The 26,703-nt window shown below is 37.3% G+C and overlaps 3 protein-coding genes across 7 annotated transcripts; 1 reads left to right on the top strand and 2 right to left on the bottom strand.

The window, feature by feature from the left end:
• Nucleotides 1-307: 307 nt before the first annotated feature.
• LOC112563766 (thioredoxin domain-containing protein 11-like) lies at nucleotides 308-16,804 on the bottom strand. Of its 3 annotated transcripts, none has more exons than XM_025238504.1 (14): nucleotides 16,572-16,804; nucleotides 15,667-15,910; nucleotides 14,784-14,904; nucleotides 14,340-14,446; nucleotides 13,423-13,516; nucleotides 12,957-13,069; nucleotides 11,361-11,429; nucleotides 10,779-10,910; nucleotides 9,645-10,403; nucleotides 9,259-9,307; nucleotides 8,561-8,712; nucleotides 7,388-7,500; nucleotides 6,989-7,069; nucleotides 308-6,399 (listed from the first exon to the last, which is right to left on the bottom strand). In XM_025238504.1, the coding sequence occupies exons 1-14, from the start codon at nucleotides 16,712-16,714 to the stop codon at nucleotides 5,970-5,972; spliced, it is 2,607 nt and encodes an 868-aa protein (XP_025094289.1). In that variant the 5' UTR covers nucleotides 16,715-16,804; the 3' UTR covers nucleotides 308-5,969. The 3 variants fall into 3 exon arrangements, with proteins under 3 accessions (XP_025094289.1, XP_025095103.1, XP_025095918.1); XM_025239318.1 differs by having other exon boundaries at nucleotides 15,667-15,886; nucleotides 16,572-16,797; XM_025240133.1 differs by having other exon boundaries at nucleotides 15,667-15,886; nucleotides 16,579-16,716.
• Nucleotides 16,701-26,305, top strand: LOC112567949 (3-[(3aS,4S,7aS)-7a-methyl-1,5-dioxo-octahydro-1H-inden-4-yl]propanoyl:CoA ligase-like). 3 transcript variants are annotated; one of them, XM_025246075.1, is made up of 2 exons: nucleotides 16,701-16,838; nucleotides 23,490-26,305. In XM_025246075.1, exon 2 carries the CDS (start codon nucleotides 23,524-23,526, stop codon nucleotides 25,192-25,194), a length of 1,671 nt encoding a protein of 556 aa, XP_025101860.1. In that variant the 5' UTR covers nucleotides 16,701-16,838; nucleotides 23,490-23,523; the 3' UTR covers nucleotides 25,195-26,305. The 3 variants fall into 3 exon arrangements, with proteins under 3 accessions (XP_025101860.1, XP_025102629.1, XP_025101084.1); XM_025246844.1 differs by lacking the exon at nucleotides 16,701-16,838 and adding an exon at nucleotides 17,060-18,060; XM_025245299.1 differs by lacking the exon at nucleotides 16,701-16,838 and adding an exon at nucleotides 22,554-22,810.
• LOC112569685 (complement C1q-like protein 3) lies at nucleotides 18,959-20,566 on the bottom strand. The gene is made up of 2 exons (XM_025247985.1): nucleotides 20,273-20,566; nucleotides 18,959-19,641 (listed from the first exon to the last, which is right to left on the bottom strand). Exons 1-2 carry the CDS (start codon nucleotides 20,448-20,450, stop codon nucleotides 19,229-19,231), a joined length of 591 nt encoding a protein of 196 aa, XP_025103770.1. The 5' UTR covers nucleotides 20,451-20,566; the 3' UTR covers nucleotides 18,959-19,228.
• Nucleotides 26,306-26,703: the final 398 nt, after the last annotated feature.

The following is a 26,703-nucleotide window of genomic DNA, read 5'->3' as shown; positions in this document are numbered from 1 at the left end:
ACAGTGTTAAGAGTTTAGTATGCTAATTTAAATGGTGTGTCTAGGAAAAAAGCAACATTTTTATAATCCAAACCTGACGGTTTGAAATATTCGCAGTGACTACATTAAAGATTCCTCTTTTTAAAGCAGGATTTTCTGTTTCTTTGAGTTAACTTCAATATTGTGCATTGACTGGGTGTTAACTATAATAATAATAAATGCGTGATTTGTATAGCGCGTACTCACGCTCGTAAGAAGCATGCTCTTAATACTTAAAACAACAAGATGTGGACAACATACGAAAAATAGAAGGATGAACAACTGCACAATTATTCTGGTTCTTTAATTTCTGTTCCAGTAAAGAAACAAGTAAACGCTGGTTCTTTCCTTTTTTTAAAAAAAAATGCACTTTCAGGAAAAGAAAAGAAAACAAGATGGGTTTCTTGTAGACTAATGCCGTTGGAAATCATTCTTAGCGGATTACTAAGGTCTGAGCTCTGAATTTAGATGAACAAGTCTTTGTAACAGGAGCTGGAAACCTAACAGACATACCTGTCTAGTTGTGGCACAGACAGTAGTGCCACCTTCTCAATGATAGGAAATCCGCACACTTATCTTATAATCAGTTTCTGATTAATGTCTGTACAGACGTGTGTACAAGTGAGGCCACTTCTTTTCGGATTTTCATTACATGGAACTTGACATGAAAAGTATCAACAATCTCCCTGCAGAATCCACAGTAAAGCTTGCATTGTACTGGAATACAATGAATGGTTTGTCGCGTCCATGCCGCCATAACTGTCACGAAAACGCATTGGATTAATTTTCTGAAAGTTCTTCTAGGAGAAATCGATCAGCAATAAAACTGTCCAGGTGTACGATGTGGAATGTCTCACACTTTGCGCCGATTAGATATTACGTGTAGGTACCAGACATTCTGCTAATGGCTGCGGTTGTGGGGAGTGCCTCACCAGCCCAATGGTAAAAGCTTTCCCACCAGTCAGTGAAGATCTTAAGTTTCCAATCTTTTTCTGGCACAATGATCACAAGGCTTCCCCTCCCCCTCCTCCCCCGTTATCATTCGCTTTCCATTCCCCTTTCAAAATAACTACTAAGCGGAAGAGTTTCCCATCAAACAAACCAACCGCGACATGGCTATAATAACATTACACATGCAGCCTCCAAGGAAAATGCCAGTAGCTGCAGCCCATACGACTCACCCATCGTCCTAATTACCTGCAAGTTTCCAGTTTTTCTTCTCACAAATTTCTTTGTAAAGCTTCCCAAACGCTTTAATAAACATTTCCGCGATCGTTCTTTATGCTACTACACACAGTTATCACAAATGTGTTGAGAAAGCGATGGCTTTGTTTGTTGTTGTTTTGTTTTTTTTTCAAAAGGAGTGAGGTCACAAAAGGACGCCAGTGGTGAAGATAGAGTCTATAGACCTGAACCACTTGATTTTTTTTTTAAAAAAAAGCTACACACCCACCTAAAAAATCCAGAAGAAACATTCAGCTTTTACAACTTGATTCTTTTTTCAGCGAATACAACTCCTAACAATGAAACACGGCAAATTATAAGCTAAAAAGACAAACAATTAAATATCATTAAAAAAAAACAAAGTTAAATAAAATTATAAACCCAGACTGAAACATGGAATAATACTTCATTTGTAACTTTATAGAATGGGAAATGTAAATTTTATAAGGTTAAAACAATAAGAATATTCATGCTAAAAAGAGCCGATTAAGAGGATGGCAACATCAAGACACCTCGCGCCTGTAGCTGCTGAAGTGAATTGGTGTTTCAGTCACTTTCTTTCACCACCAGTAAATTTCAACACAGTCCGTAATCTGTCCAGTGGACGAAAAGAAATTAAAAGCTATGATTGTCTAAGTACTTAAAATATGCAAACGATTTTTTTCACTAACAGATTTTACTTTCTTTCTCTTGCTCAGAATCCAATATTTGTGATGAACTAAAATTACAGATCGTATACTATTCAAAAACAAGCCAAAAACATATTGGTGCTTATATCTACCATGATTGCTTTTTCTGCGTGAACTCATTACATGATTCATCAAAGAAAGAAAGACTATAAGAAAAAAATGCATCTACAAACCCATCACAGTTTAATGTGTGAACACAGCTACACGAAGGTTTCTAATGGAACTAAGAAGTTAGGAACTCTAAATCTCAAACAAAACCTGAGCAACAAACCAACAAGTTAAATAACAAAGATGTACCCTAATGATAACTGCCAGGCTCAATCTTACATGATCAATTATCTGAATGTCTTAACATTCTGACAGCTTAGCCTGTCTGAACAAGTCTCTGTATTTTAACATTTTGACAACTGTCAGCGTGATCTAAAAAAAAAAATCACCTATATATATATATACAGTATATCCTCATGCCCTCAAAGTTCAGTCCCTTCAAGACATCTTGAAATAGTGTTTCAACGCGACCCCAACATAATACCATGAAGCATAATTGCCAATTCTGTATTATTTTGCCATATGGATCACAACCCTGTCTGTTTTGATAAAAAGGCTAAACTAAGGCTCATTTTTATCAGTCCATTTGCCCTAAAGCAACTAAACACAAAATAAACAAACACGGGGATAGTCTGGTTATTCTTAATGTGCATCACAAAATTGAGAGTGAGGTAACTGAAGTTAAAAAGAAGAAAATGTTGACCATCACCTGTCTGACTAGATACATAGCGAGCATCTTCAAAGAAGGACGGGCTACCAACAACAGTACAGAGATGATAACACTAAACACTCAGAGAAAGAATTGCCTGGAACAAACACAATCTGAAAAATTCAGAGGTAGTTTTTAACCAGTAGAAGTTCTCTTATCAATCTGAATTATATTCTTTCCTTTTACTTTTGCACCCTGTGACTTTGTCTTTAAGTATCTGTGATAAAGGAATGTAAAGACTGTGAGATTTTTTTTTCTCTTCTGTTGTTGTTTTTTTTTTTATTTGGTTGGGGGTGTGTGGGAGGTCAGTCATTCAGTCGTTCGTCCCTTGACTGGTACTGGTCATTGGAGGGAGCACATGGAAAGTCGCATTATAGGATGACAACTCTTTCGTGTTCACGGATGGGGAGGGAAGGTCGTAAAAGAAACTGATCAAAGTGGCTAATATCAGATCCTCTGTTAAGAGTCGGTCTTGGGATCATGGACACTCCAGCACGACCTTACTTAAAAGTGCACAGACCTACTCTGTAACAGTGCTCAACTATTCATCACGCCAGCGGCTGTTTGGTCGCAAACACCAGAGGCTTTAGCCATGGTTGATAAGTGTTGGTACCTCATCAGAAGCTGTCAGCAGTAACGTCCTGGAGGTAACGGGAGAGACATGTGGTGACGCAAGGGATGTCTCAGTGCTCGTGTGACGGCAGCTACGACCGGCGAGGATATCATCCGATTTTATGCGCCAGGGAATATCGGAGGGCCCTCCGCGTGAGTCGTGTGCTGAGTTAAGTGGCGGGTGTGAGCAAAAAGCGTATTGTGTTGTGGTAATTAGGCAGTGACTCACATTACTTGAATTAGGAATAAGGAATGTTTGGAATTTTCAAGTTTATTGCATTGTTTGTAACATATCGAAAATCTCTCGATTTAATAATAATTTTCTTTAATACACTAAATTGCCTTTAGTTGGGACATACGCTGGAAGGGGGAGGTCTCGGACACAAATTATATTCTCTTTGCTAACAATTTAGTGTGTTTTGCGTACACGTACAGCGGGACCTCTGTCCATTTCGCGTACCCATTCCCCAAGGTTCACGACAGTATCCAACCATGTTTTGTACAGTCATTAGTACGTAAGGGAAATTAAGACCAAGGACTTTGAAGGTGGACGAGGTGGGGTGGGTGGGTTTACAAAGAAATTCCGTTTTCACCGATCAGCGTGGACCTAATAACTTGGCAAAAAAAATTTTAAAAAGAGGAAGTATACCTGACTGAGCAGTTTACACCCTGACAGGTAGAATAAGAAAAGCCAGCAGGAATAAACCTAGATGGACACATATTTCTGTGCATGAAAATTTACTAAAATAGCATTTTAAAAAAATCAAAATCAAACATGACAAAACCTAGAAAAATCACCACTTATTAGGCAAGTAAGTGATGTTTACACTTATAATAATTTTATACAGGTTCATTCATCTTCAAAAACATCACGATCCAAAAAACAATAAATCCCAAATCTTCAGAACCAACAATAAGTTTTTGAGGTGTTTCAGAAGAGTTTACTATAAGTTTCTTGACATTTTTTTTTCTAAAGGATGAACCTCTTTTTCCAAAAAAAAAGTCTGGCAATAAGCAAAGAATGAAACCCACCATTTGAACCTTCTTCAAAACAGACAATCATAAACAAATTCCTAACAAGGCAGAGTCAAGGATACAATATTCCACACAGGAGTTGTTCTAATCTCTCAGTCTTCATCCATTTTCCTAACATCATTTTTCTCTTGCCATCTAATATTTCCAAAGCTTATAACATTAAGGACATGTACCTTTTGTCTTGAACATGCCCTGCCCTCTTATCTAAAAGTTCAGCAGCTTGCTGTGATCACAATGTTTCACATGTGGAATGCTGAGCTTACATACCACAGGCAGCTTGGAACTAGTGTAGCAGACAGGTAGTGGAAAGCTGGGTTGATGAGAAGGTAATGAATTATAATTAGTGTTCCTTTTAGCGCACTTGACAGTTCAGTGCATCTTGTACTGAGATTTAATTTGAAATGATTTTCTTTAGCTTTGACATGTTCATATGTCCATTAAAAAACTCTTATTGCAGTACATTATATAAATTGATGAAAATCATATACTTAAAAACATATTTCTTGTGTAATTTTCTTTAAAATTCCATCAATCAACAATGAGTCATTTATGTTTAGGAATGTACTTTACTGCCAAAGGTCTGATTTTACAACACATACAAAGACACAGACTTTATGCCCCCCTCCCCATCCCACAGTAAAATTGTTTAAAACTGGATGCAGTACTGTTTGATGTCATCAGATTTGCTGCAGCTAAAGCCCAAAACAAGCATTATGAAAACTGTCTGTGCCAGATAAGCTCTAACATGCCAGCAATGTGGACTAGATTATCACAGATAGAATCATACATTGAACTGTGACACAAAGCAATAATTTCTTATAAATACACACACACATAAATACTAATAATACTAATAATAATAATATTACTGGAATTTCTAGCCAAGATTATGAGACAGCTGCTTTTATTTCTTTTATTTTTTGGATCATGGTCATTCATAAATAATAGATTAAATAAATATGAAACAAAAACAAAAATTAAGATTAAGAAAGAAATTTTCACTTTTTCTGAATTCAGACAGGCGACATACACCCAACATACTGCATCTATATAATACTTATACTTTATCCATGACCATGTAAATATTTAGTAACATTCCATCTCTATGTAAATATGAAACTTGCTAGTTTCTGATGGACTATCTCACAGATTGAAAAAAAAAATTTATCTGGAACAAATTAACATAAAATAGCTAACATAATACTAAAAGAATTTAAATCAGTTTCAAGGCACAGGGTAAACTCAGAAATCGCTATCTCAGAAATATTTATTGCTTGTCTTCTCACTAAATTGGCTTCTCAGTGTCTGTCATTAGCATCAAGTGGAGGCAACTCACTTTTATTTGAGAAGCCTCACATTGTTATTACTTCCCATCCATCCAGGAGATTTTTTTCCCCCTTGCAAGCATGGATCCAAGTATATGCAAATATAACTGCATTTTCTCACGTAGCAGCTACTGCTATAACATATATTGTGCATAACATGTCTGCTGAAATCAGACTCATAAAAATCACGGATGAATAACTGTTTGACAGATTCTTCTTATAAATGCAGCAGCCTTTTTAAAATGCTGGAGCAATTAAAACAAATTGTTTAAAATGTAAGAACTAAAACCCTGTCTCATTGGCAATGTATTAACTTTTGTTGGGTGAATAATTTCTCATAGATTCTTGAAAAAGTTTTTGTAATTTTTCAATATTTAATTTCTGGCCATGGCTTTCCTCAAAAAATTTAAAAAAACGCCTCACACGCTTGATTTCCTGATGCAAAACATCACTTCGCCTTTTCAAAAGGACACTCAAACTTGAATGATACTTGGAAGATGAGTGAGGCCCTTCTAACAAATTCATCTGTGCAAGGCGAACCATCAAGCGTTTCATTTTGGATTGAAGAATCCGAAGGCTCTGGCGAGCAAAGTCAACATTCTGATGTGCACATGTTTCTGAACACACATCAGACACAAGATGAAGACGGCTGACAGATGTTGCATGTTGAAGAACAAACCGTATCAGGTTAGGCAATGTGGGCTGAAGGTTTTCTGGAAAACGATAGCTGTCCGCTTTGCTGAAGAGTAATAATGATAACCATCGGCAGTTAAACCATATGACTTATTTTCCTTCTGCAGTCAGTTTCAAGAAACATTCAATGATAATAAAAATGCTATGTAATTTAAAAGAAGAATGAGACCAAGTTCAACTGAAAAGTTTTTCTGATTATTTGTTCAGCAGATACAAAAGCTAATCATCTCAAGTCCTTACTCTAGATGCATGTGCTTTTGCAAAAAGTTATTGGGCAAAATAAATGATAGTAGCACATCCTAAAAATTAAAGAAAAATTATGTATAAAAGCAAGAACTCACACCTTGCATGACGACTAAGTCATGCATTCAGATATATGCACACTCTCTCTCGTTTGCTCTCCTCTCCCTACTTTTTTCCCTTCTCATACACCACAACTCAACTTTTCAATTCATAATTATTACAGAAAAAAATATGACCATTTCAGGACACAATTCTTAAATTGTTTTTCTCAAGAAAATTCTTGTGTCACTCCATAGCCAAGAAGGATTAAGACAAAAAATAAAATAAATAAAAACTGTAAAACTTGAGCTTGATAAAGACAAAAATATCTATGTGCATGAAAGAAAACATACTTATTAGATGGGAAGAACAAGATGGTTGGGTAGAAGTCCATGCTGAATTCCCAGTTCAAGTCATTGGTGTCCCCATTAATCCTACAAAACAATCACTTTAATTAGTTTTGCTGCAGCAGCTTTTTACCATAAGCTATTTAGCATCACATAACATAGACATTCCATGAAAAAATATCCCATAAAAATCAGGACCTAAAGACTAAGAATTAAAAGATATAATTTTATCACTTACAATAGTTTTAATCAGCTTGTATTAAGAGCTGTGAAATAATAGGCATAACAAATTTTAAAACAACACTGGTCGCAGGCATTTCTTCTTCTCTATCTGCTCCATGATCTAAAGTATTGTATTAGTATCATAAAGCATTCTCTACAAAATACAAGCTAGCAATAAGATACCTGGCAAATAAAATCTCTGGTGAGTTGCGAAAATAGTGAGCAAGGTGAAGAAAGGTGTGGCTGAGAGCCATACAAAATCCACACCACCCAGCATATACCAGCAAGACAACATCCTGAAAATACATCCATATGTTCAGCATCTACTACATGCATGCCACTGCATTCTTCTGCATCTGGTTAAACACTGTCTTAATTGACTGTTTGCACTGTTGTTGACGCATCTCATTAAAACAGATTATCTGAAGTGCCTTGTGGTCATATACAGAACTGCACAGTAATAAAATAAAAAAAATCTGTTGATAACATGGTGCAGAAGTATGTGTGGTACTTTAAGAAACTAAACACCATGAGCCTCATATGTATATGCTTCATATTTAACTATTTTTACTCCAAAACAAAATGGAATAAAATTTTGTCACTTAAAAAAGCATTTTCTTCAAAATAGAGTAAAATTCCTTAAAACAGAAACAGGAAGATAAATTTATCCAGCTATACTTTTCAGGATGGTAGCAACATCAGGGTACATTAAGGCAGACAGTGCTCGTTTTCACTATTTTAAAGACTAAAATAGTTTTTTTAATCATGTTAACATCCTTTTCTGTATAATGACCATTAAAATCTACTGCCTATAGTATTAGATGTTGCAAGAATCACACATTTTGTATAATCCTGAGTTCAAAAAATTAATTTCCTTTGGACTTACAATAAAGTGTAGTTTCACAATGGATTGATTTCTGCTTACTTTGAACATAAATTATAATGTACAATCTTTTTGTTGAGTTGTAATTTACTTTTATATTTTTTTTTAAATGTTTGAACTTTGTATCTGGACCATGCAGATAATTTGTTGCATTTACATTAGCTGTACTTGCCGAGATATTGCCTTGGTTGCTGGCATGGCATAAAATACAACCAACCATTAAATTAGCTGTAACTACACTATGAAAGAGATCAACAACTTATCAAATACTACTCATATTTTGCGACAACACACCTCCTGAAGAAATTTGTTGAAACTGATTATCAAAAAGATTAGCTTATTTTCTATTGGAAAATCTGAAAGAATTGTTAGTGCTAACATTACCTTCTTTAGAACTAACATAAACTATGTCTTATTTACCAATTGCACCAAAATAGCAATACAAAAATGCCATGTCACTATTTCACCTTTACCTTTTGTTGTGCTAAGGATGCCTGGAAGGTACTGGTTGTCAGCTCAGTCACACACAATGTGGCATGGTTGTCGCATTCTAAGCGTTGTAGAGGAGGAATAGAACGTAGATTTCTTTTCAGTAATCCTTGTGAAAAATTTAGGATGAATGATGCTGTAAACAGAAAATAAGAAAAAAATATTCCAATTTTTAAAAAAAGTCTACCCTACATCTAAAAGCATACTGAAAGTGACACATTACAACAGATACAAGAGGAAGAAAACTTAATTACAGCAGCATGGTAAAAGGGTTTTCCATAACTGTCTTGCTTTGAACTTTCTAATTGTTTTAAGTACCATCACCATATTACTGTTTACTTTTTGATTTTAATGTTATTTCCTTATTGCTTCTGCTAAGTGCAGAGAGTGCAACCTACCTTTGTTGTGACGTGAAATGAAAGTGCTCCATCATCATCACTACTACTGCCACAACTACCACTATAGCTTTCTTAGTATTTCTTTCTTCAGGAGGACACAACTAGTCAACGTCTTGTTATATGTTGCATGTTTAAGCTACCACCCTTCAGTTGATAAATTATAGGACACAAGTCAATACAAATAAACATCATGGACCAAGGTTTGATCAGTAAACCACTGTAAAACATGCAAGCAAAGAACAGTAAAGATTATACGGAAATAGCCCTCAATAATAGATACAAACCTGTACTGAGTTTGGAAAATTTGTCTTGGAGCATATATTGCACTTCATTCTGAAAGAAAGAACATATTTTATCTGCAAAATTATGCATGCTGTTACATGTCTAATTTCTTCTTTTATTACACATAAATATAACATAGTGAAAACTATCAAGCTGTATATATACCCAGAGTGTTTCAAGGTAATCATTTTCACTCTCTCACATCCATTATATAATGTTGATAAACATCTAAAATATTTTCACTTATTAAACTGCAAAATGCATTTAAATTTCTCAATGTGGATCGGAAGCACTCATACAAATCAGCATAATGAGGCAAAATAACACTATGCTAGAATCTGAATATAAACTTTAAGCATAATTTTGAAGCCTGGTATTTTTATCGCACCTCTTTATCAAAAGCTACAACAACTGGTGTTGTATGAGTGTGTAACAGATCCAGGCCCAAACTTTCTGCAAACATCCAGTGGCTATGCCAGTCCAGGCTTAGGAAATTTAATGTGCGATTGTTAAGGCAGCCACTTCCAGTAAAGTTCGCCAGATGCCGGGTAGTGGCAAAGTCTGCTATCACAGTGGTTGGGAATGCTTCTTGATTTTTCTGAAAGTGGATCCGATCACAAGGTCTCCTTGGGAGGTTTTCTAATCCATTCAGAACATATCTGTCTGACAGCCTTCGATGTTTTAAGGTCTCTTGACCTGTCATTGATTGTGACCAGTAATCTTTTACATGTGCTACTTTGATACAATTTTTGCAACAAGTGCTGGTGTACATACTAGTGTCATAATTATCTATAGAAATCAGGCAAGAGTTCTGCGGAAGAGGCAATGAACCTGTGTTATTTCTTACTTTGGTAAAACCACAGGCAGACAGACTGTGCCGATGACTGCCTGGCTTATACTGACAAATTTCACAGACATTAAGTTTGGTATCCTGCAATCTTTCTAGATTATCCTCTGCTGTGGAATAGCAGCATTTAAAACTACTAAGTGATGACAAAATGTTTCGTTTCTGGAGATCATGGCAATCATTTAGTGATTTTGCCTGGTGTATCATATTCTGTATGGAAAGCGATAGCCATCGGTTACTGATTTTCTCTGCCTGTTGATCTCCAGGACATTGGTTGTAAAGCAGAGCCAGGTGCTTGAACTGAACAGAGGAAACACAGTGACATTAACACTAACCCACACAGTTTCTAGATACTTCTGAGAGTGGTGACACTTCTCAATGAGGTGTAAAAAAAAAAAACACTTCCTAATGTTCAAAGATACTGCTCACTACGCCACCCGCTAATGAGACCTCCAAGAATAAGACCTCTAAGAACATATAATTTGTAATTAGGATTACGAGAACCCTCAGCTGTTAAATGTTTTAGGCAAAATCTACCATTAAAACTATAATGTCATACATTATCATGAGATCATATATCAATTCATATATTCATGTCAGTTAAGGCCGATGAAGATTTTTCTACAAAATAAAAAAAGCCAATACTTATAACTTTCTTAGTCTAACAGTACAGACCAATGCAAAAGTTTGGCTGGCTGTGGAAAGGGGTGTAATTTTGTGAAACAGAAGAATGGCAGGCCCTTTATTTATCTCCCTTGACAAAGTGAGACTTTTCACCCCTAAGGGCACCATCCACCGAACTGGTAACTGCCAAAATACAAATGGACATGCCAAACAAAAATTCTTAGAAAAGCATCAAAGAAAATACAACATTTCAAGATGAATTTTATTTGTCGTTAATCACTTGATTATTAGCGATGCATGTAAATGTGAAAATCTTTAATTGTTACACCTTCATCCTTACTCAAAACTGATGTTTTTACAATATACTTGATTAAAATAGCTAAATAGTTTATTAGTTCACTATTGTGAATTTCTACAGAAGAATACAAAATAGACATCCAGTACATTCTAACATCCTATCCTTCCCTTTACAGAGAAGATAATATGAAGGAGATGAGGCTGACAGCACAGATGTGAAGAAAGACTTATTTTACCAAAAAAGATTTTACTTGAAAAAATTTCAAGATGAATAATGCTTATAACATTTAAAAACTCATCTTCTATTTAATGTGTTCAGCTAGATTTTACACTTACAGGAAGTCTATTCTCAAAAATCCAGGATACAAGACGTGAAGAAGTCACATTTTCTGAATGTGGAAATAGCTGAAAATCAAAAGAATTTTTTTAACATATTTTTTCTGATAAATAATATATAAATACAGCAAGCAATGCTCATAACTATTACTCTTTGCCAGTATTTACAGTTCGGTAAATTGTGATGAACATATAAACTATTTCCTCCATTCTTGTATAAATGTCATACATTAAAATTCCTTGCTAAGATCTTCCAAGTTGAGACACATTTGATATAACCCAAAATATTTTCATGAACATATCTGGCAATTTTAAATGTCATCTACACTACGACTTTCTCCTCAAGGCATTTTTGCAAAAGTAGTACGTTGAAAAAAAACAGAAGTACATTTTAAAAAAGACTGCTTCTGGAAAACCGTTTGAAATAATGTCAAATATATTTTAAATATATTTTGAGTGAGGCTGCTTGTTCATTGGAGAACCTGTCATTTTGATCCACAACCATATTAACTACTCTCTTGAGTCAAATCAACCCCACCATGACCATATCCCTCCACATAAGGCTGACTCTCGATCATCCCAACACCAAAAGTACAATCAACCCAGGCCTAGAAGATGAATCATCCATTACACAATCAGCTATTAATGTCAAATGTTACCAAAAGACCCATGAGTTGTTCAAATAAGTTTAGCCAACATCTTACAAGCTGAGAATACACTGAGAACAAAGGCAAAAGTTTGGTATAGCACAAGGAAATACAATCCCACTGCATAGAAGGGAGTGAAGTATCAGGTATGATTTTATTGAACAGAGGGACATGCAGAGTGGGCCATTACTGAACTGCCTTTAACAGAATCAGACTGGATGATATGGATATAGTTGTCAGGGAGGCAGGAGAGTAGGATTTCCATCAGTTAAAATTAGTGCTGGGACATCAAGTTGTGTGCCATTTATGAAGAACCTTTAAAGAACTGACATAAGGATATTTAAGTTTTTTGCATAGCTTAAACAAGTATCAAAGGAGACTACAGATGCAGAGAGATGTCAGATTGTCTGCACAGCTTCACTAACTGGTACGCCCTTTTTGTATAATGTTACACTATACCATTCCTTAGTTTCAAAGTTTGTATTAAACATATGCAGACATTTGTTACTTCTCCCTTAAATCTTCAATCAATCGCAACAATAAAAAGCTCTATTTTTTCCAACATTTAAATAAATGAACTTTAATGTATAGATGCTCGAGGTCATGGTTCATGGAATGAAAGTAGACTGGCCAATTCCCCTACTAAGATCTCTCTCAGTCATAACCTGATTTTGGTAGATTTTAGGTCTCAATAGGGAGGTTTTACTGTATTCTATTTACTAATATTATTTCATAGCTTTATAGTAAAATGAGTAAAAATTCTTTTCCTTTTTAAATATACTGTTAATATTCAACTGAACTCTAAATAGTTAAGAATCATTTCCTTAAAACAATACCCATTATGCTGAGCAGAAAAAAACTCAACTGCACTTTTTCACAACATGTATAGTTTCATTTCAGCATTTCTTCAAAAATGCTATATACTTAAAAGCACTGTAATATAACACACCTGAGTAGTGTTTTTTATCTGAAGAATTCCAATATTTGAACAACTTGTGAGGTTTAGTTCTGCAGCAAGTCTCTCATTGATGATAATTCCAAATTTCACAGGCTGGTATGGATCTAAATTGAAAGAGGAAAATTATTATCAGAGAATTACCTGGGCTAAAAAGCTAAGCCCTCTTTCCACGTGTGGCCTAAGCTGAGAGCTTTCTCTTCTTATCAAAGCCTCTCTATTATTGCCACAGCAGGCAGATTCCGATATAGTAATTATGAGATGCATACTATAATGCATATTCTGTGTAAAAATCCATTAAAAAAATCTCATGCAACAACTTTAACAACCACGATGAAATATAAAAAAATAGCACTGTAGAAAATAAATAGAAAAATAGCAAGTAGCTTTAAATTACTGCCAAAGTTTTATAACAAATTTAATACATATTCAACCTTTTTTATTCTTAAAACAGGTTTACCATTTTCAACTACTCTCATAGAAGCATAGAAAAACTGCTTGTATCCAGGTGGCTGTGGAGAACTGTTGAAACTGAAGTAGCCAAGGACCACTGTCTGTGAAAGAAAGTAAAATATAAAGAAAACAAGAAAAGCATTTAGCATTTTTCACAACTAGGGCATTAACATAAGAACAGAAAATAATGAAAGGGTTGTACAGTTTCAATCATTCTACTTTTATTCGATTTTTACTGGTTATGATAGTTTAGTTTTAAAAGATCTGCTGTGACCTGTCTAATGTAGATACAGACCTAGCAACAAAAGAGAGACCTCTTAGTTACTGTCATTAATCAAAGCTCAAATTTCGAACAGAAAGCTAATCAAGTCTAGTACAGCAAAATTTAATTAAATACATAATTGCATATCAACACACGATAAGATATATCAGTGATGTCCAACCTTTTTCGGCCTGCGGGCCATATCCATTTCGGATAGCCGTGTCGCGGGCCACTTCGCCGCAAAAATACAAAAAGGAAAAAAAATATAGCAGATACCATTTTTTATTAGAAACAAGTTGTACTTACCATTAATTATATAGTAATTAGTGGGATATTTGAAGTTGTTTTCCCGAAACCAACTTCTGAATGTCTGGCCTCATCGTAGAGACACCAAGTCGGAGCACTGAATCGAAATGTTCGTCCATCAAAAAAAAGATTGAGAGACGCCCCTACGTGGGGATAAATACTTCTTCTTCCTTTTTTTCGTTTCTTTAAGGTCTTCTTTTATTACTAACATGCCGATTTCCTGCACTGTGGGCAGAAGTTTTGCGGGCCGGATGGCACCGCGTCGCGGGCCGGATATGGCCCGTGGGCCGTAGGTTGTGCATCCCTGAGATATATAATATATTAATCATGCCTTGACCCCCACCCACCCATCTTACATCATGCTGTATGACGAAATCTTGAACTTCATCCATTTTCCGTAGCAGTTTTAAAGGATTGAACAAATCTTCCAAAAATTTCACCATGAACTCTGCTCTCTGTATGCCTAGAAACAGAACACTTTAACTGTTATGTGAACTTGCATATTGCTGATAAGAAAAGCTGCATGATGAAAATCTTAAATCTACAGCATCCTATCGTTCTAACTGTTATAACTTTATAAGCATACATTATTTGATATCAAATTATTATGGTGGGTTTCATATTTTCCTGGAAACACTGTTCATACCAACTGGCATACATGTATATATATGAACATGTATGTACATGTGTTTGGTGATATATATATATGTCTGCGTATGCATATGGAAGTGTGTGTATGCATGTCCATATGTGGGTATGTGTGTGAGCATGTCTTTAAGAAAAACGAAAGGAATAGCTACCCATGTATCTAAAGCCATCAATGTTGTCATGGTATGCAAAGAAGACTGGAAAGAAGAGGAACTTGTATTGTTTCCGACACATGCCATCTGGATACCAACAGTTAACAGCTACAAACCGTACCTGGATGCCAATGAAATGATAATAACATGCATCTTTCTATCATGAACTATAATTCACATTAATCCTTAATCAAGTAGTACTAATATTAGTGATCAGATACTTCTTTTACACTTGTTTATGAAATAAATACTATCCTCTGAGTTTTCCCATTCATTGTAATTTTAGATTTAATTTTATTTTGTCTTAATCATTGGTAAGTAATGACATTTTACAAGACAAAATTTAAAACACTGATAATTTTAAGCGCTCTTTTTTAAAGTCATAGAAATGACTACAATGACTTAAATATAAAAAACTACAATAATTACTTAATTTAATTTTTATAAATTCTTGTATCCAAGATACAAAAACAATGAAAGCAAATAAACTTCATTTTGAGACTAAGGTCATGTGAATATAGCAATTAACTGATCACACACTTTTGATCTTATATGCATTTACACAAGTTGCTATGATCTTGTGGGTACTCCTTGGATGGTAAGATCAAAAGTATTTCATATCTTTCTTACTTATCATAAACAGACTTCGAAACCTTTACACCTATCTAATTTAGTTATTGTGCAGCAAATCATTAATGTTCCCAACATCTTAAGGTTTTGACATATCCACTAACTTTGGTCAGGGTATTTATCAAAGACAGTTCACAACTTGAGTTAAATATTATATGGATAACACAGAGGCACAAGGACCAAACAGACTGGATTTTGTGCTAGATATACACAGCAAATACTCGCAAAAAAATAAGTTGAACATGTAGCATACCTGTCCTTCCATAAACTGGGCAGCTTTTGTAAACTGTATCACTGCTGCCCGTGATCTTGCACACCATGGGGCATAGTACATGACAAACACAAAATCTTCATGACGCAACAGCTCGATTAAGGGATGCAAGTCTCCTAAGCTGAAGTCAAGTATAGGCGAAGCATATGGAAAAATAGGATGTGGTAGCTGTGGTGCAAGAACCAATGGCTTGTCCTTGAAGCTAGAACAGCACACAGTAGTGAATCTGTATGAAGTTATAATCCATCTATTACATTTACAGACAATTTCACAAAACAATTACCATCAAAGACCATCACACAGAATAAATTTAAATAAAGAGCTGCTAAAATTATCTGATTTAATTTTACATTGTGATAGTAAAATGCTGCAATTTCTGAAGCTATATTCTCTTACCTATTAATTACACCTGACATGTTCAGACGTTCTACCTAATCAAACTTTTAGTTTTAAATTTTAGTTCAGTTATGTACGGCTTTGCGTAATTGTTACTTCACAAAAGTATCTATTTAACAAACAAAGACACACACACACTAACATAGACTGATGACAGACAAGCAAAATGACATCGATAGAAACAGATGGGTGGAGCGCTAGCGCTTACAATCTGGCAATCGTGTTAACAGTTAATCTGACTACATCTGAGCATTACGAAACATTTTTCGTCTTTTCTGAAACATTTCACTACATCCAATAACCGGACTCAGAGTTAAGTTACGATATATTCAGGGAAATGCCACGGAAAGTAAGCACATGCAAGACCTGTTACATTCTTTTCAAAACAGTTTAATGGCAATGATCTCCCTTGGATCGCCAGTTTTTCGTTTACAGCCTACGCCTTCGATACAGTGTTGTCAACAGTAAACATGTCAAAGATCTAAAGGTACCTGGTACCATAATTGGACAGGAGTGTTATCACAAGTGTCAGAAGTAAGCAACACAATTCAGGATGCTTCGCCATTCCACGTATGACTGTGTTTGAAAACCTCGTCTTTACAGTGATGCCATGTGATGCATTCGCATCCGCCATTGGTGGTATTCCACGTCATTGCACGTAACAGCCACGTGACAGTTTGTCGTCTGCTAAACTCGATGTTTGACATATCATCAAATACGTACAGTATCCCAGTGGACTGTCTGCCTAAATCCACGCAGTAAGCATCATTAACTTTTTTAGTTATTGTAATAAAGCCCTTACATTTATAGCAGCTCCCGACTTCTTATCTCGCCACTGTCTGTCCAGCACAAACGTTGGGCGAAATGCTTGTAATGGTGAAAGTGGTATAAAAAGTAGAGAAGAGGATTTTTTTCTTCGGTGATAATTCGATTTACGCATTGAAACACACAAAGCATAAAAAACAACATACAGAAAGGCAGTATTATCATATGTTTCTTAAGAAAAATCTTTATTCATCCATATTTGAAGTAGTTTCAGGTTCAGCAAAACAAATATAAAGATGTAATAGAAGACGTGCGCTCCATGTTATAAAAGGATATACACTGTACATGCAGTTACGTATAGTTCGTGGTATACGAGCCATAACTAGGGGTAACTTAATATTTGAGGCTAATCCACTCTGCCACAAAGAGTGGTGAGAAGCGAGATGTAACAGGTTGTGAGATACGATCGATCGAGACCCTGTAGTTGTGTGTGATGATGAGAACGTCGAGCCGAATGGGCGGACATTATCGATCTGTGTGGGTGTGTGTGCTTTAAATCATAACATTTATTGTCAGAATATTCATCTCGTTTCATTTTTATCACTAGCAATAAAATACACCTGTATTTTGTGAAATTCAGACCAAAAAGGCTATCATCTTTGCTTGGGACATAATAATTAAAAAAAAGCGGTATGTGTTTGATGGATCGACTGCCGGACTTGTTTTAGTCCCAAGAAACATTTCACCTCCCACCCATGCATAAGTTTGATTTTGAACGTTGCCTACAGTGATAGGCAGCCATTTCACACTTAAAAATTTATGCAAGTTGCAAAGCATCGAACAAAGTCATCATGCGTGGAAAGTTGGAATGTGCAGTTTCCAGCATGATTTAAGGAAAGAAGTTACCAAAGAGTCATGTCCCTTTGCCTAACAGCCTGAGGGGATCGGCTCTCCTTGATTTTGTTTAGGTTTTCAGGTCGTGCTTCGATTTGGATAAAAGTGTTTACGTGTGCTTCTGCTTCATTTTCTTCCTCTTCATTTGCAGCTGGACTATATACATCTTGTTATTTTGAAGTACAAACTATTCTGATCTATTGGCTGGGTTCCGCTCCACCTGGTTCACTCGCTTCTGGTAGCGACATTTTGCTGCAGTAAATAAACTACAGCAGAGTTCGATCTCCACCTTTTTGGCTACTGTACCATCAAATGGTGAAGGTATGTGCGCTAGTACCCCTCGCGCGTAAGTCGTCGCATAAAAGTACTTATTTTCATAATGGCATGTGCTGATTTATGTCGCTGCGTACCCTTGCATAACCCTTGCCGTACGATTAGGGGTGTGCGTATCACCAGTTGAGAACATTGGAACTGAAGTGACGATCACCCTTTTGCAGTTTCATATGATAACATTTCTTCATTTTCTTAAGATTACTCAACATCTTCTCAGTATATTCTCTTGTCATCAACCCTTATTCAGTATTCTCTGGAGTCCTTACCGTTAAATCTGCTGTGATCGCCCTTTACTGCAGCGAGTCCTCGCATTGTTCTTCGTTCGGCATCTTTGTGATTATTTCATGATATTGTTTCAGCGCAATGAATCCATCTTTGGCCAAGATATTGCGCTGTATATATTATCACTTATGGTAGCCAGTGCAGCTCGCGGAGGAGGGGGTGCAGCAGAGTAGCTAATCATCACGGTACTGACTGTTTCAGCCTAAACTTTCTTCGAGAATGTCTTCTAAAAACCAAATGTCACATGTTTTTCTTTGAAACAAATGTTTAACACACTTATATTTTTTTGTGCTGGGGAAAGGGATTTTGTTTACTGCTACCTGGTTATTTCGTCATGAAAACAGGGTCAGCGTGTGTGAAGAGGAGCGTGCGCGTTCATGTGCGTGGGGAAGGAGTTAGATCGTGTGTGGATGTGTGCGTGAGAGTGTTTGTGCATGTGTTTAGTGGGCTTGCACATAAAGTTCACTAGAAGACTATCTCTGGCGGTCGGAAGACCGACCCTGCTGGCGTAAGTTTGCCATTGCTGAGCTCCATCAGAGCTTCCCTTAGACTAGCGCACAATAAAGTACGTGTGTACCCACCCATACTCAAACAACATGTCAAATTCCTGTAACTACTTTTATTATTTTAATCTTTTACAATATCAGCAATTATCAATATGGAAAAATTAATTATATAAAAGTGATTTTAATTTTTAAAAATATGTGCAAATGATCCTCTATATTTGCTCATTGACAAAGTATGAAACCGGTAGGCTCTTAATGCGGTCTTTAAGCCAACAACTATGACTGTGGATTCAGAATAACACCTAGAAACTATTTGACATAAATCCATATGATTGATGAATGTGGTGAGCATGATCGATCCATCTTTTCTAAGGATCTGCTCTGATTAGAAATCCAGAAAACGTGCTCCAATGCGATCCCCTGATGCTCTTGGTTAAGTTTTCGTTTTGCTTCAGCCACACTCTCTGCCCTTGCTTCAGATGAAGGATGATGCTTTCACTCACGTGGTCCCAGTGATATGTATCACCATGAGAGATGGTTTCATCTACTGACGCATCATCGACCACAATGTCCACATAGATATAACCGTCTATAGGTCCCATGCAGTTTACCACAAACATGTAAGATCCGGATACCGGCACGTGAAAGTTGCCCGTATGCTGGTCGTATCCGCTCCCTGTATTGGTGATTACCCTGTCCATGATCAGAGCAGCTAAGGGTCCGAGGGTAACAGGATCCTGGCTGAACTCAGCGTGGAAAGCAACATTTGTCTGCAGAGTATCTGAAAAATTGACATTTTACTTGTCAACTAGTTTTTCTTTCTTTGTTTTACTCTCTCTTCCTCCCCTCTCTCTCTCTGTACACAAAAAGGCTGAAATTCCTCGCATGACTAATAAATCCGATAAATCTTTTATAGCTCTAATAATTCTTATTAAACTAATTAAAGTTACTAACATGATTCGTATCATGTGGTAATTATTCTTCATCCTATACTACTTTTTTGCAGATCCCATTTTTTTAGTTTCTTTCACAAAAGTAAAATCAAATTAAAAGAGACTGACTTGAACTGGGAAACCATTTTGAATTCTTAGTCGTCTAAAGACACAAACAAGTACTCGTGTCATCAAGATGGCATAAATAGATTTCCAACATACTTATGAAAAATTATTACAAGATTCCAAAAAGCACAAATGATTTGTCATCTATGTGCTTAACCCCTGATTCATTCCCCAAGTCCCAACCCCCAAAAAACAAAAGGTTTACAGATTTATTACTTGTTCCATATACGAAACATGTACATCTATTTTGGAAATCCTTTTGACCCTTTTACGTGTTTTAAAAAATAGGAAACAAGCAGACTACCCCATATATAGCTGATTACAAAATAGCCGTTGACAAAATGTTTTACTTACTGATTTTAGAATTTAAAACACTGAGCTCTGATTGCATGGCAATGACTTGCTGCGAGAGCCTTTCTACGACAGCTTCCAGAGGATTTGCATCGTCCGATCGTTTCTTTCTGACGACAGGATCACTCAAGACGGACGATAATAAAGTAAAAAGAAAGAGAAGTGCCCATTTGTTACTCATTTTGCCAGTAAGCCGTGAGTCTGATGAAGATCGACCTCCTCACAGACCAGAGATGATTAGAAAGCTGCTGACATCGGAAGCGTGCAGACTAGTTAAACTGTGGGATCTTAGTGAGAAAAGGATGTGTGGAGGAAAACATGCCACTCGTGATCTGTTCTCATGTCTGTGGTCTCAGCATCATAACTATGGGGTGTGCCGTGCAGCAAACATCTTGCTGATTGGAGTGCTTGTAAATACCTGTGTCTCCTTGCAAGAGATCGTTCACTGGAATTTTATTTGCTTTAAGGGCTTTTCCTTATTTGTTTTCAAGCTGAGCAATATCATACAGGCGTAACGAACATGTGAATCATCATAATATAAGGAGCGAGTGTGTTTTTGAGAGCAGCAAACAGGTGAAGCTGATTAAATGCGCACAGAGAACCTGCTAAAAAATTATTGCAATGAGATTTTTTCCTATTTCCGGAGCAAAGATTTTCCAATACAGTGACTGAGTGGTTACTTTATTAACAGTACGTGGAGGCACGAATCCACGAGTGTCAAGGGGTCCTGGACGTGATGGTCGTCGGCGTTCCTGATCCTGTCCTAAACGAAGAGCTTTGTGCATGTGTGCTGCTGAAGTCGGATAACATCACCTTACAATCTGTTCGATACTTTGTGGAGAGAGATATCGTGACATCGTATGAATATCATCTGTTGCCTAGGCCTCGCCATTATTTGAAATTTGATTTTTTCCCGTTAGCGAGCACAGGAAAACCTAATCGACAGGTGTAACGACAGCTGGCGGCTCGCCTCTACCTCCAAGACCCCTTCATCTTTCATTCGGGAACATAAGCGACATATTCTGACCAATATTGGGCATACAGGACAGAGACAGAACGATAAACATATATACACACATATAAAGAAAATATGGGGAGTGAGGGTCGGGAGAAAAGGTGGAGGGAGTAAACCCAAGCTGTCATCATGAGGACTTCACACTCGCTAAAGAGGAGACACTGCTTTAAGATCGATCTAACAATTTATTTACCTAAAAACTAAATGTAACGATAATAATCAAACTTAAAGCATTAGCTAAACTGAAAAATGATTACTAAGAGAGAAGGCTTCAGATTATTATACTTTTCTAGTTTGTTTTTGTTTGTTTTTTTTGCTCGGTGGATTAAGTGTAACTTATTGGTTGTAGTTATTATAGTTATTCATATCAAGACATACAAAATATCTCACATACTAAATATTCTTAAATGAGTTACGGACTGCGTGATAAAATATCAGACTGTCATTCATCCTTGCGCTAGTGTTCAGATTCTTCAAAGGTTACTTGGTTCGAAATTACTGACGAAATTCAAGGAATGACCTTATCCCTATCTCTGTAGGTCGGTCAACATGTACTTTTATTTTGCAACTGGTGGACTCGTAACATTATCTTGTTCTATATCTGCGCATTCGCCAACCAGTATGTGTGCTCGCTGTAATAATATTATGTTGACACATTAAAAACGCTTATAATCCAGAAATGTAAAAGCGGATAGCGCAGTGGTTAAACATTGGCGTCTGAACCCAGGGGCGAACCGGTTCGATTCCCATCTGGCACAGCGCTCATTTCCCCAGACGACCGAGCTGTTAAGAATAAGTGGTTTACTGTAAAGAGGGAAGGTGAATGCAAAAATGCTGGCCCTGATAGGTCGGTGTCTCCTCCCAAAGATCTAAAAACCGGTAATATTTAAACCATCTTTACTCCCAGAAATACAATAATTAAAATTGCATGACTTAATGCTTTGTCTAAATGTTAATTTTTAAAAGGATTGTGGCAATAAATATTTTGCCTTGAAGCGTTGTTAACAAACACTTGCATTATAGAAAAGTGAAATTGGAGCAACATCCAGATTATGAAAATAAATTCATCGATATTTCAGATGCTTCATATTCATGGTGCGGTGTCTATAAAAATAAAATTAATACACTCTTGTCTACCTGGAAGGTAGTCTTCTACAGTTTAATTAGTATGCAAGCGCCTTCTCGCAATCCCACGGCTAGTTATGTCAACATACCACCTCACTCATTTGTGTACAAGTGTGTTCTGGTTTTTAGCCACTCAAACGCTTATCTCGCAGTGTGATAGATGGTAGAAGTTTGTAGCTGGTGAACAAAGCATACGACTCGGGTACGTTTATAAAAGTGTCAGAAAGATAACAAGTATGTAGGTGGTATGTGCGGCCTTCTCAGTACATGACAACATCCTCACGCAGCAACACTCGGTATGCTACCTGGTGGTTTCAGCCCCCTTACTTCTGCTTCGAAAAAATACCACCTTGAGTTCATTTTGACACTGTAAACAATTACACACTTTGGTCTTCATCATTGTAAGTACATATTTTAATAATACATATACGATCGAAATTTCTAGATTAGGTATAGATGTTCTGACGAACTTTCCTATTTCTTTGTTACTCGACGTCTGTGTCATTTATGTAGAAGTCTTCCGGGCTCAGGGACGCAGATGATTGTGAGCCTTTACCATTCAGCTTAAGTGTTTATGTAACATAGCAGATTAATTGACCAACGCGTTAGATATTCACCTAACAGTGCACAAGGCAAAATAAAAAAATCGGTCGGTTTTAGTAAGACAAAACGTAGTGGAGTCGTGTTATGTCTAAATGTAAACAAGTGACTGACCTTGGAGAAGTAACACTAAATGCTTACTACCACGAGCAAAATATGACTAGACGCACGTCTCAGGCGTGTAATCATGGATGTGTATAGGTGGATTCTTGTCTGTCTGCCAAGACCAACACTTAGCCTCTTGCAAAGTTCTCCGCCGTTAGTCTTAGCGAGCCTAAACAATGAATGTGACTAAACCGGAAGCTTTGTACACACATGCCTCGTTTTAGTAGTTAACTGGAAAAAATCGTATGTACGCAGTCCAGTAATACAAGTGCATGCTGTAATTCAAACTCGGAAAAGCACAAACGATTAGCTCAAATACTGCAACTAAAAGATATAATCAGACAAATTTCAGTCAGATTTTTTGTGTGTTCCTAGATTAAAGGTACGAAAAAGTATCAACTCGTGAACAATGGCGACCTTTACGACAATCACCGGGGCCTTGCAGCAATATGCTAAACTCGTACCACAACGTCCGGCATTCATCTTCCATGACTGCCACGGGGGTCGCCAGGTCCTCACCTACGAGCTCATCTATCGTCTTGGTGGACGGTGGGCCGCTGTACTCAAGGCATCGGGCTTGGGGCGTGGTCACTTCATCCTCAACACGCTGCCCAACTCTCCCGAGAGAGCTGTGTGCGAGACGGGCCTCCTCATGTCGGGGGCCGTCTCCGTCAACGGTCAGTGTCAGCTGGCAGACGGCTCCGACATCCTACACGGACTGCAGAAATCTCAAGCCACGGCTATCGTCCTCGACCCTGATGTCGACAACAGTCCCTGGAATCCGCTCAGGACCCGCCTGCAACTCATCGGCCAAAACGATGTCGCTTGTGAGAAACTCCCGAGTCTCCGGAAAGTCTTCTTTATTCGGCGAAGTGAAAAGGGTAGCGACGACGACTTTCTGAGTCACCTGGAAAACCTCAACGATTGGTTCTGCGACGACGAAATCACCGCGGATGACATCTGCACGGTCTTCACCACCTCGGGCAGCACTGGCTTTTCTAAGCTCGTAGCCTACACTCACGGCGTTCTAGCAGGGTTAGTAAATAAAAGGGATTATTTTAGAGAAGATGTTCCAGAGTATTCAAAACGATTCGTCATTTCCCCATTTGGCTGGACAGGTGGATTTGTGGGCCACACGTTCATCTCAGCCAGCACCCGAGTGCTTTTCGACATGAGAACTGGGAAGCCCGAAGATATGGTGGATTTCATACATCGAACGATACAAGAAGAAAAATGTGATACTGCCATTATTGCACCAGCTTTCATCCTACAAATTTTCAACAAAAGACAAAAGCTGTTAGAAAAACAAGAAAACCATGGGTATAATTGTTCCGTGTTTGGTGACTGGAAACTAAAAACGCTCTATCTAGGTGGTCAACCTATAACTAAACAAATTTTGGAAGCCGCTTCAGCTTTTTCTGAAAAAGTAATCGTCTCCTACGGAGGAATCGACATTGGGGTGATATCCGTCCTCAGCGTAGATGACCCAAGCAAATGCAACGACTTCGACTGCGGCATTCCTATTCACGGGGTAGAGGTAAAGATCGTCAGCACTGAAGACGAGGGTACAATTATGCCAACTGGAGAACGTGGCCTTATTTTGGTCAAGCACAATGACACAGGTATTAGTTACCTCAATGACCCTGATGCCACAAAAGCGGCCTTTACCTCAGATGGTTTCATTCGAACAGGTGACATAGGGAAGCTCACCGCTGATGGTCACCTCATTGTGGAAGGTCGAGGCAGCGACGCCATTTCTCGTGGTATGTCTATTTTCTACCCTGAGTGGCTGGAAACTCGTATTCGTCGGTGTCCCGGAGTGGTGGACGTGGCGGTGGTAGGTGTGCCGGATCCTGTGGTCGGCGAAGAGCTCTGCGCGTGCTTGTTGCTGGAGTCGGACGACATCACCGTGCAGTCAGTACAAGAGTTTGTAGAGAAGGACATCGTGACCTCCATCGATGACCCACTTTCGCCAAGACCCAGATTTTACTTGAAGTTTGACTCATTTCCCTTGACGAGCACAGAGAAGACGTATCGTCGTCGTATCAGAGACGAAGCAACAGCACGTCTTTTGCATTAGGATGCATTAAGATATATGTATATAGAGAGAGAGACATTAAATCACCTAGAATGTGTGAAGTGCCTCTTTTGCCCTGAAAGAGCTGAAACTGAACAGCATTCTCTCCTTGTATGCCCTAAAAATACTCTCAGCACCTTTCCTTTTCCATTCGTCACTCTTGATGTCAGATAACCCAATGTTTATTACACTACGCTTTGCCTCTTTTGTTTACCATACATTGGAAATAAGAAAAGGTTGGGGAAAAGATTGAAGCCCATTGTACCCATGGGTGGTCATATAGAAATGTCAATGTAAGTTACATGATGTACTGTGATTAATATTTTGATAAATATTAGTTTTTGTACCGGTGTATTTACATGACTTATGGTGTTGAATGACTTAATACATATCTTTACTTGTACCTGTGCATATTTTGTGCTTATACATAATTGTATGACTATTGACTTAATGCACTACGATATTTATGTGTATTTGTGCATGTGTATATTGTAATGGTTTGATGCATGACTGTATTTATATCATATGTATTACACATACAAGGATGGAAGTCTAAAGGCTAGCATGGTTAAATACCTGCATTATACATTGTATATTATCATGTTGTACCCCCTATAAATGAGGTCAAAATCCTAAATCATTAACAATGTCGCATCTTATCGGATCTTTCAGTTTCTCTTTCTCTCTCACACACATTCTTTCTCTCTCTATCTCACTTGACACATATTTACACATACTTCATACCTATACATGAACATCTCTTGTTCTCTTACTATCCAGAGGATATGGGTCAGTTATCTTTGGTGATAACATGAGAGATGAATATATATGTACCAGTAACAGTACACGGATTGGATTATTGTTAATGATAAGACCTAACAAAACATTAATGGATCATTATCTGTAAATGCTTGTTGAAAGTTAGCTATATTTAACTCCTATAGAGTCTGTACACAAAGAGACAAAGACTGAAAGCAGAGACATTTTAACAGGTGAAGTAATGGACCTTGACCACGAGACTTAACCTCTGTTCCTCTCACATTTTCACGTCTTTATTTATGCTTGTACGTTGATATAAGTGATGAAATATTAAACTATAATTATCAATATCTTACTCAGACTGTGGGTTTTTTTCTGATGCTGATAGCAGAATACTACAGACTATGAACACGACAGTAGCTAACGCGATATAAAATAAAACTGAACAGATCCTACATTAATGTCACATACCCTCACCCCACCCCGCGGCGCAGCCATCTTCTTGTAATGTCATAGGTGTACGTATGTTAACATAAAAACACACAAGCGTTCAGATTTTCAGTCGTAAAAACGCAAACAGAAAACAAACTGGAATTGTGGAACCGTATCTAAGGTAGTGATCTCATTAGCTCACGCGCGCACGCAGGCATACACACATGCACGCGAGTAGACACATGTACAGAGATGTATAGCTTCATACACAAACAAGCTAGGGTGGCCGTATATAGTTGTGTTCTTTGTTCAAGAGTACGC

Source organism: Pomacea canaliculata, linkage group LG1 (assembly GCF_003073045.1).
Source record: "Pomacea canaliculata isolate SZHN2017 linkage group LG1, ASM307304v1, whole genome shotgun sequence".
NCBI classification, from domain to species: Eukaryota; Metazoa; Mollusca; class Gastropoda; order Architaenioglossa; family Ampullariidae; genus Pomacea; species Pomacea canaliculata.
Note: the sequence above shows the minus strand (reverse complement) of the source record. Positions and strands in the feature narration are given on the sequence as shown.

What these genes read in the sequence shown, in the direction of transcription:
- LOC112563766 (XM_025238504.1), bottom strand. Translation starts at nt 16,714, where the DNA reads ATGGCGGATGCGAATGCATCACATGGCATCACTGTAAAGACGAGGTTT. An exon ending in TTTTTGAGAATAGACTTCCT is followed by an intron (nt 10,911 to 11,360) that starts GTAAGTGTAAAA and finishes GTATTTTGGCAG; the next exon opens with TTACCAGTTCGGTGGATGGT. An exon ending in CCAGAGATTTTATTTGCCAG is followed by an intron (nt 7,070 to 7,387) that starts GTATCTTATTGC and finishes ATTGTTTTGTAG; the next exon opens with GATTAATGGGGACACCAATG.
- LOC112569685 (XM_025247985.1), bottom strand. Translation starts at nt 20,450, where the DNA reads ATGAGTAACAAATGGGCACTTCTCTTTCTTTTTACTTTATTATCGTCC. An exon ending in TGTTTTAAATTCTAAAATCA is followed by an intron (nt 19,642 to 20,272) that starts GTAAGTAAAACA and finishes TCAATTTTTCAG; the next exon opens with ATACTCTGCAGACAAATGTT.
- LOC112567949 (XM_025246075.1), top strand. Translation starts at nt 23,524, where the DNA reads ATGGCGACCTTTACGACAATCACCGGGGCCTTGCAGCAATATGCTAAA.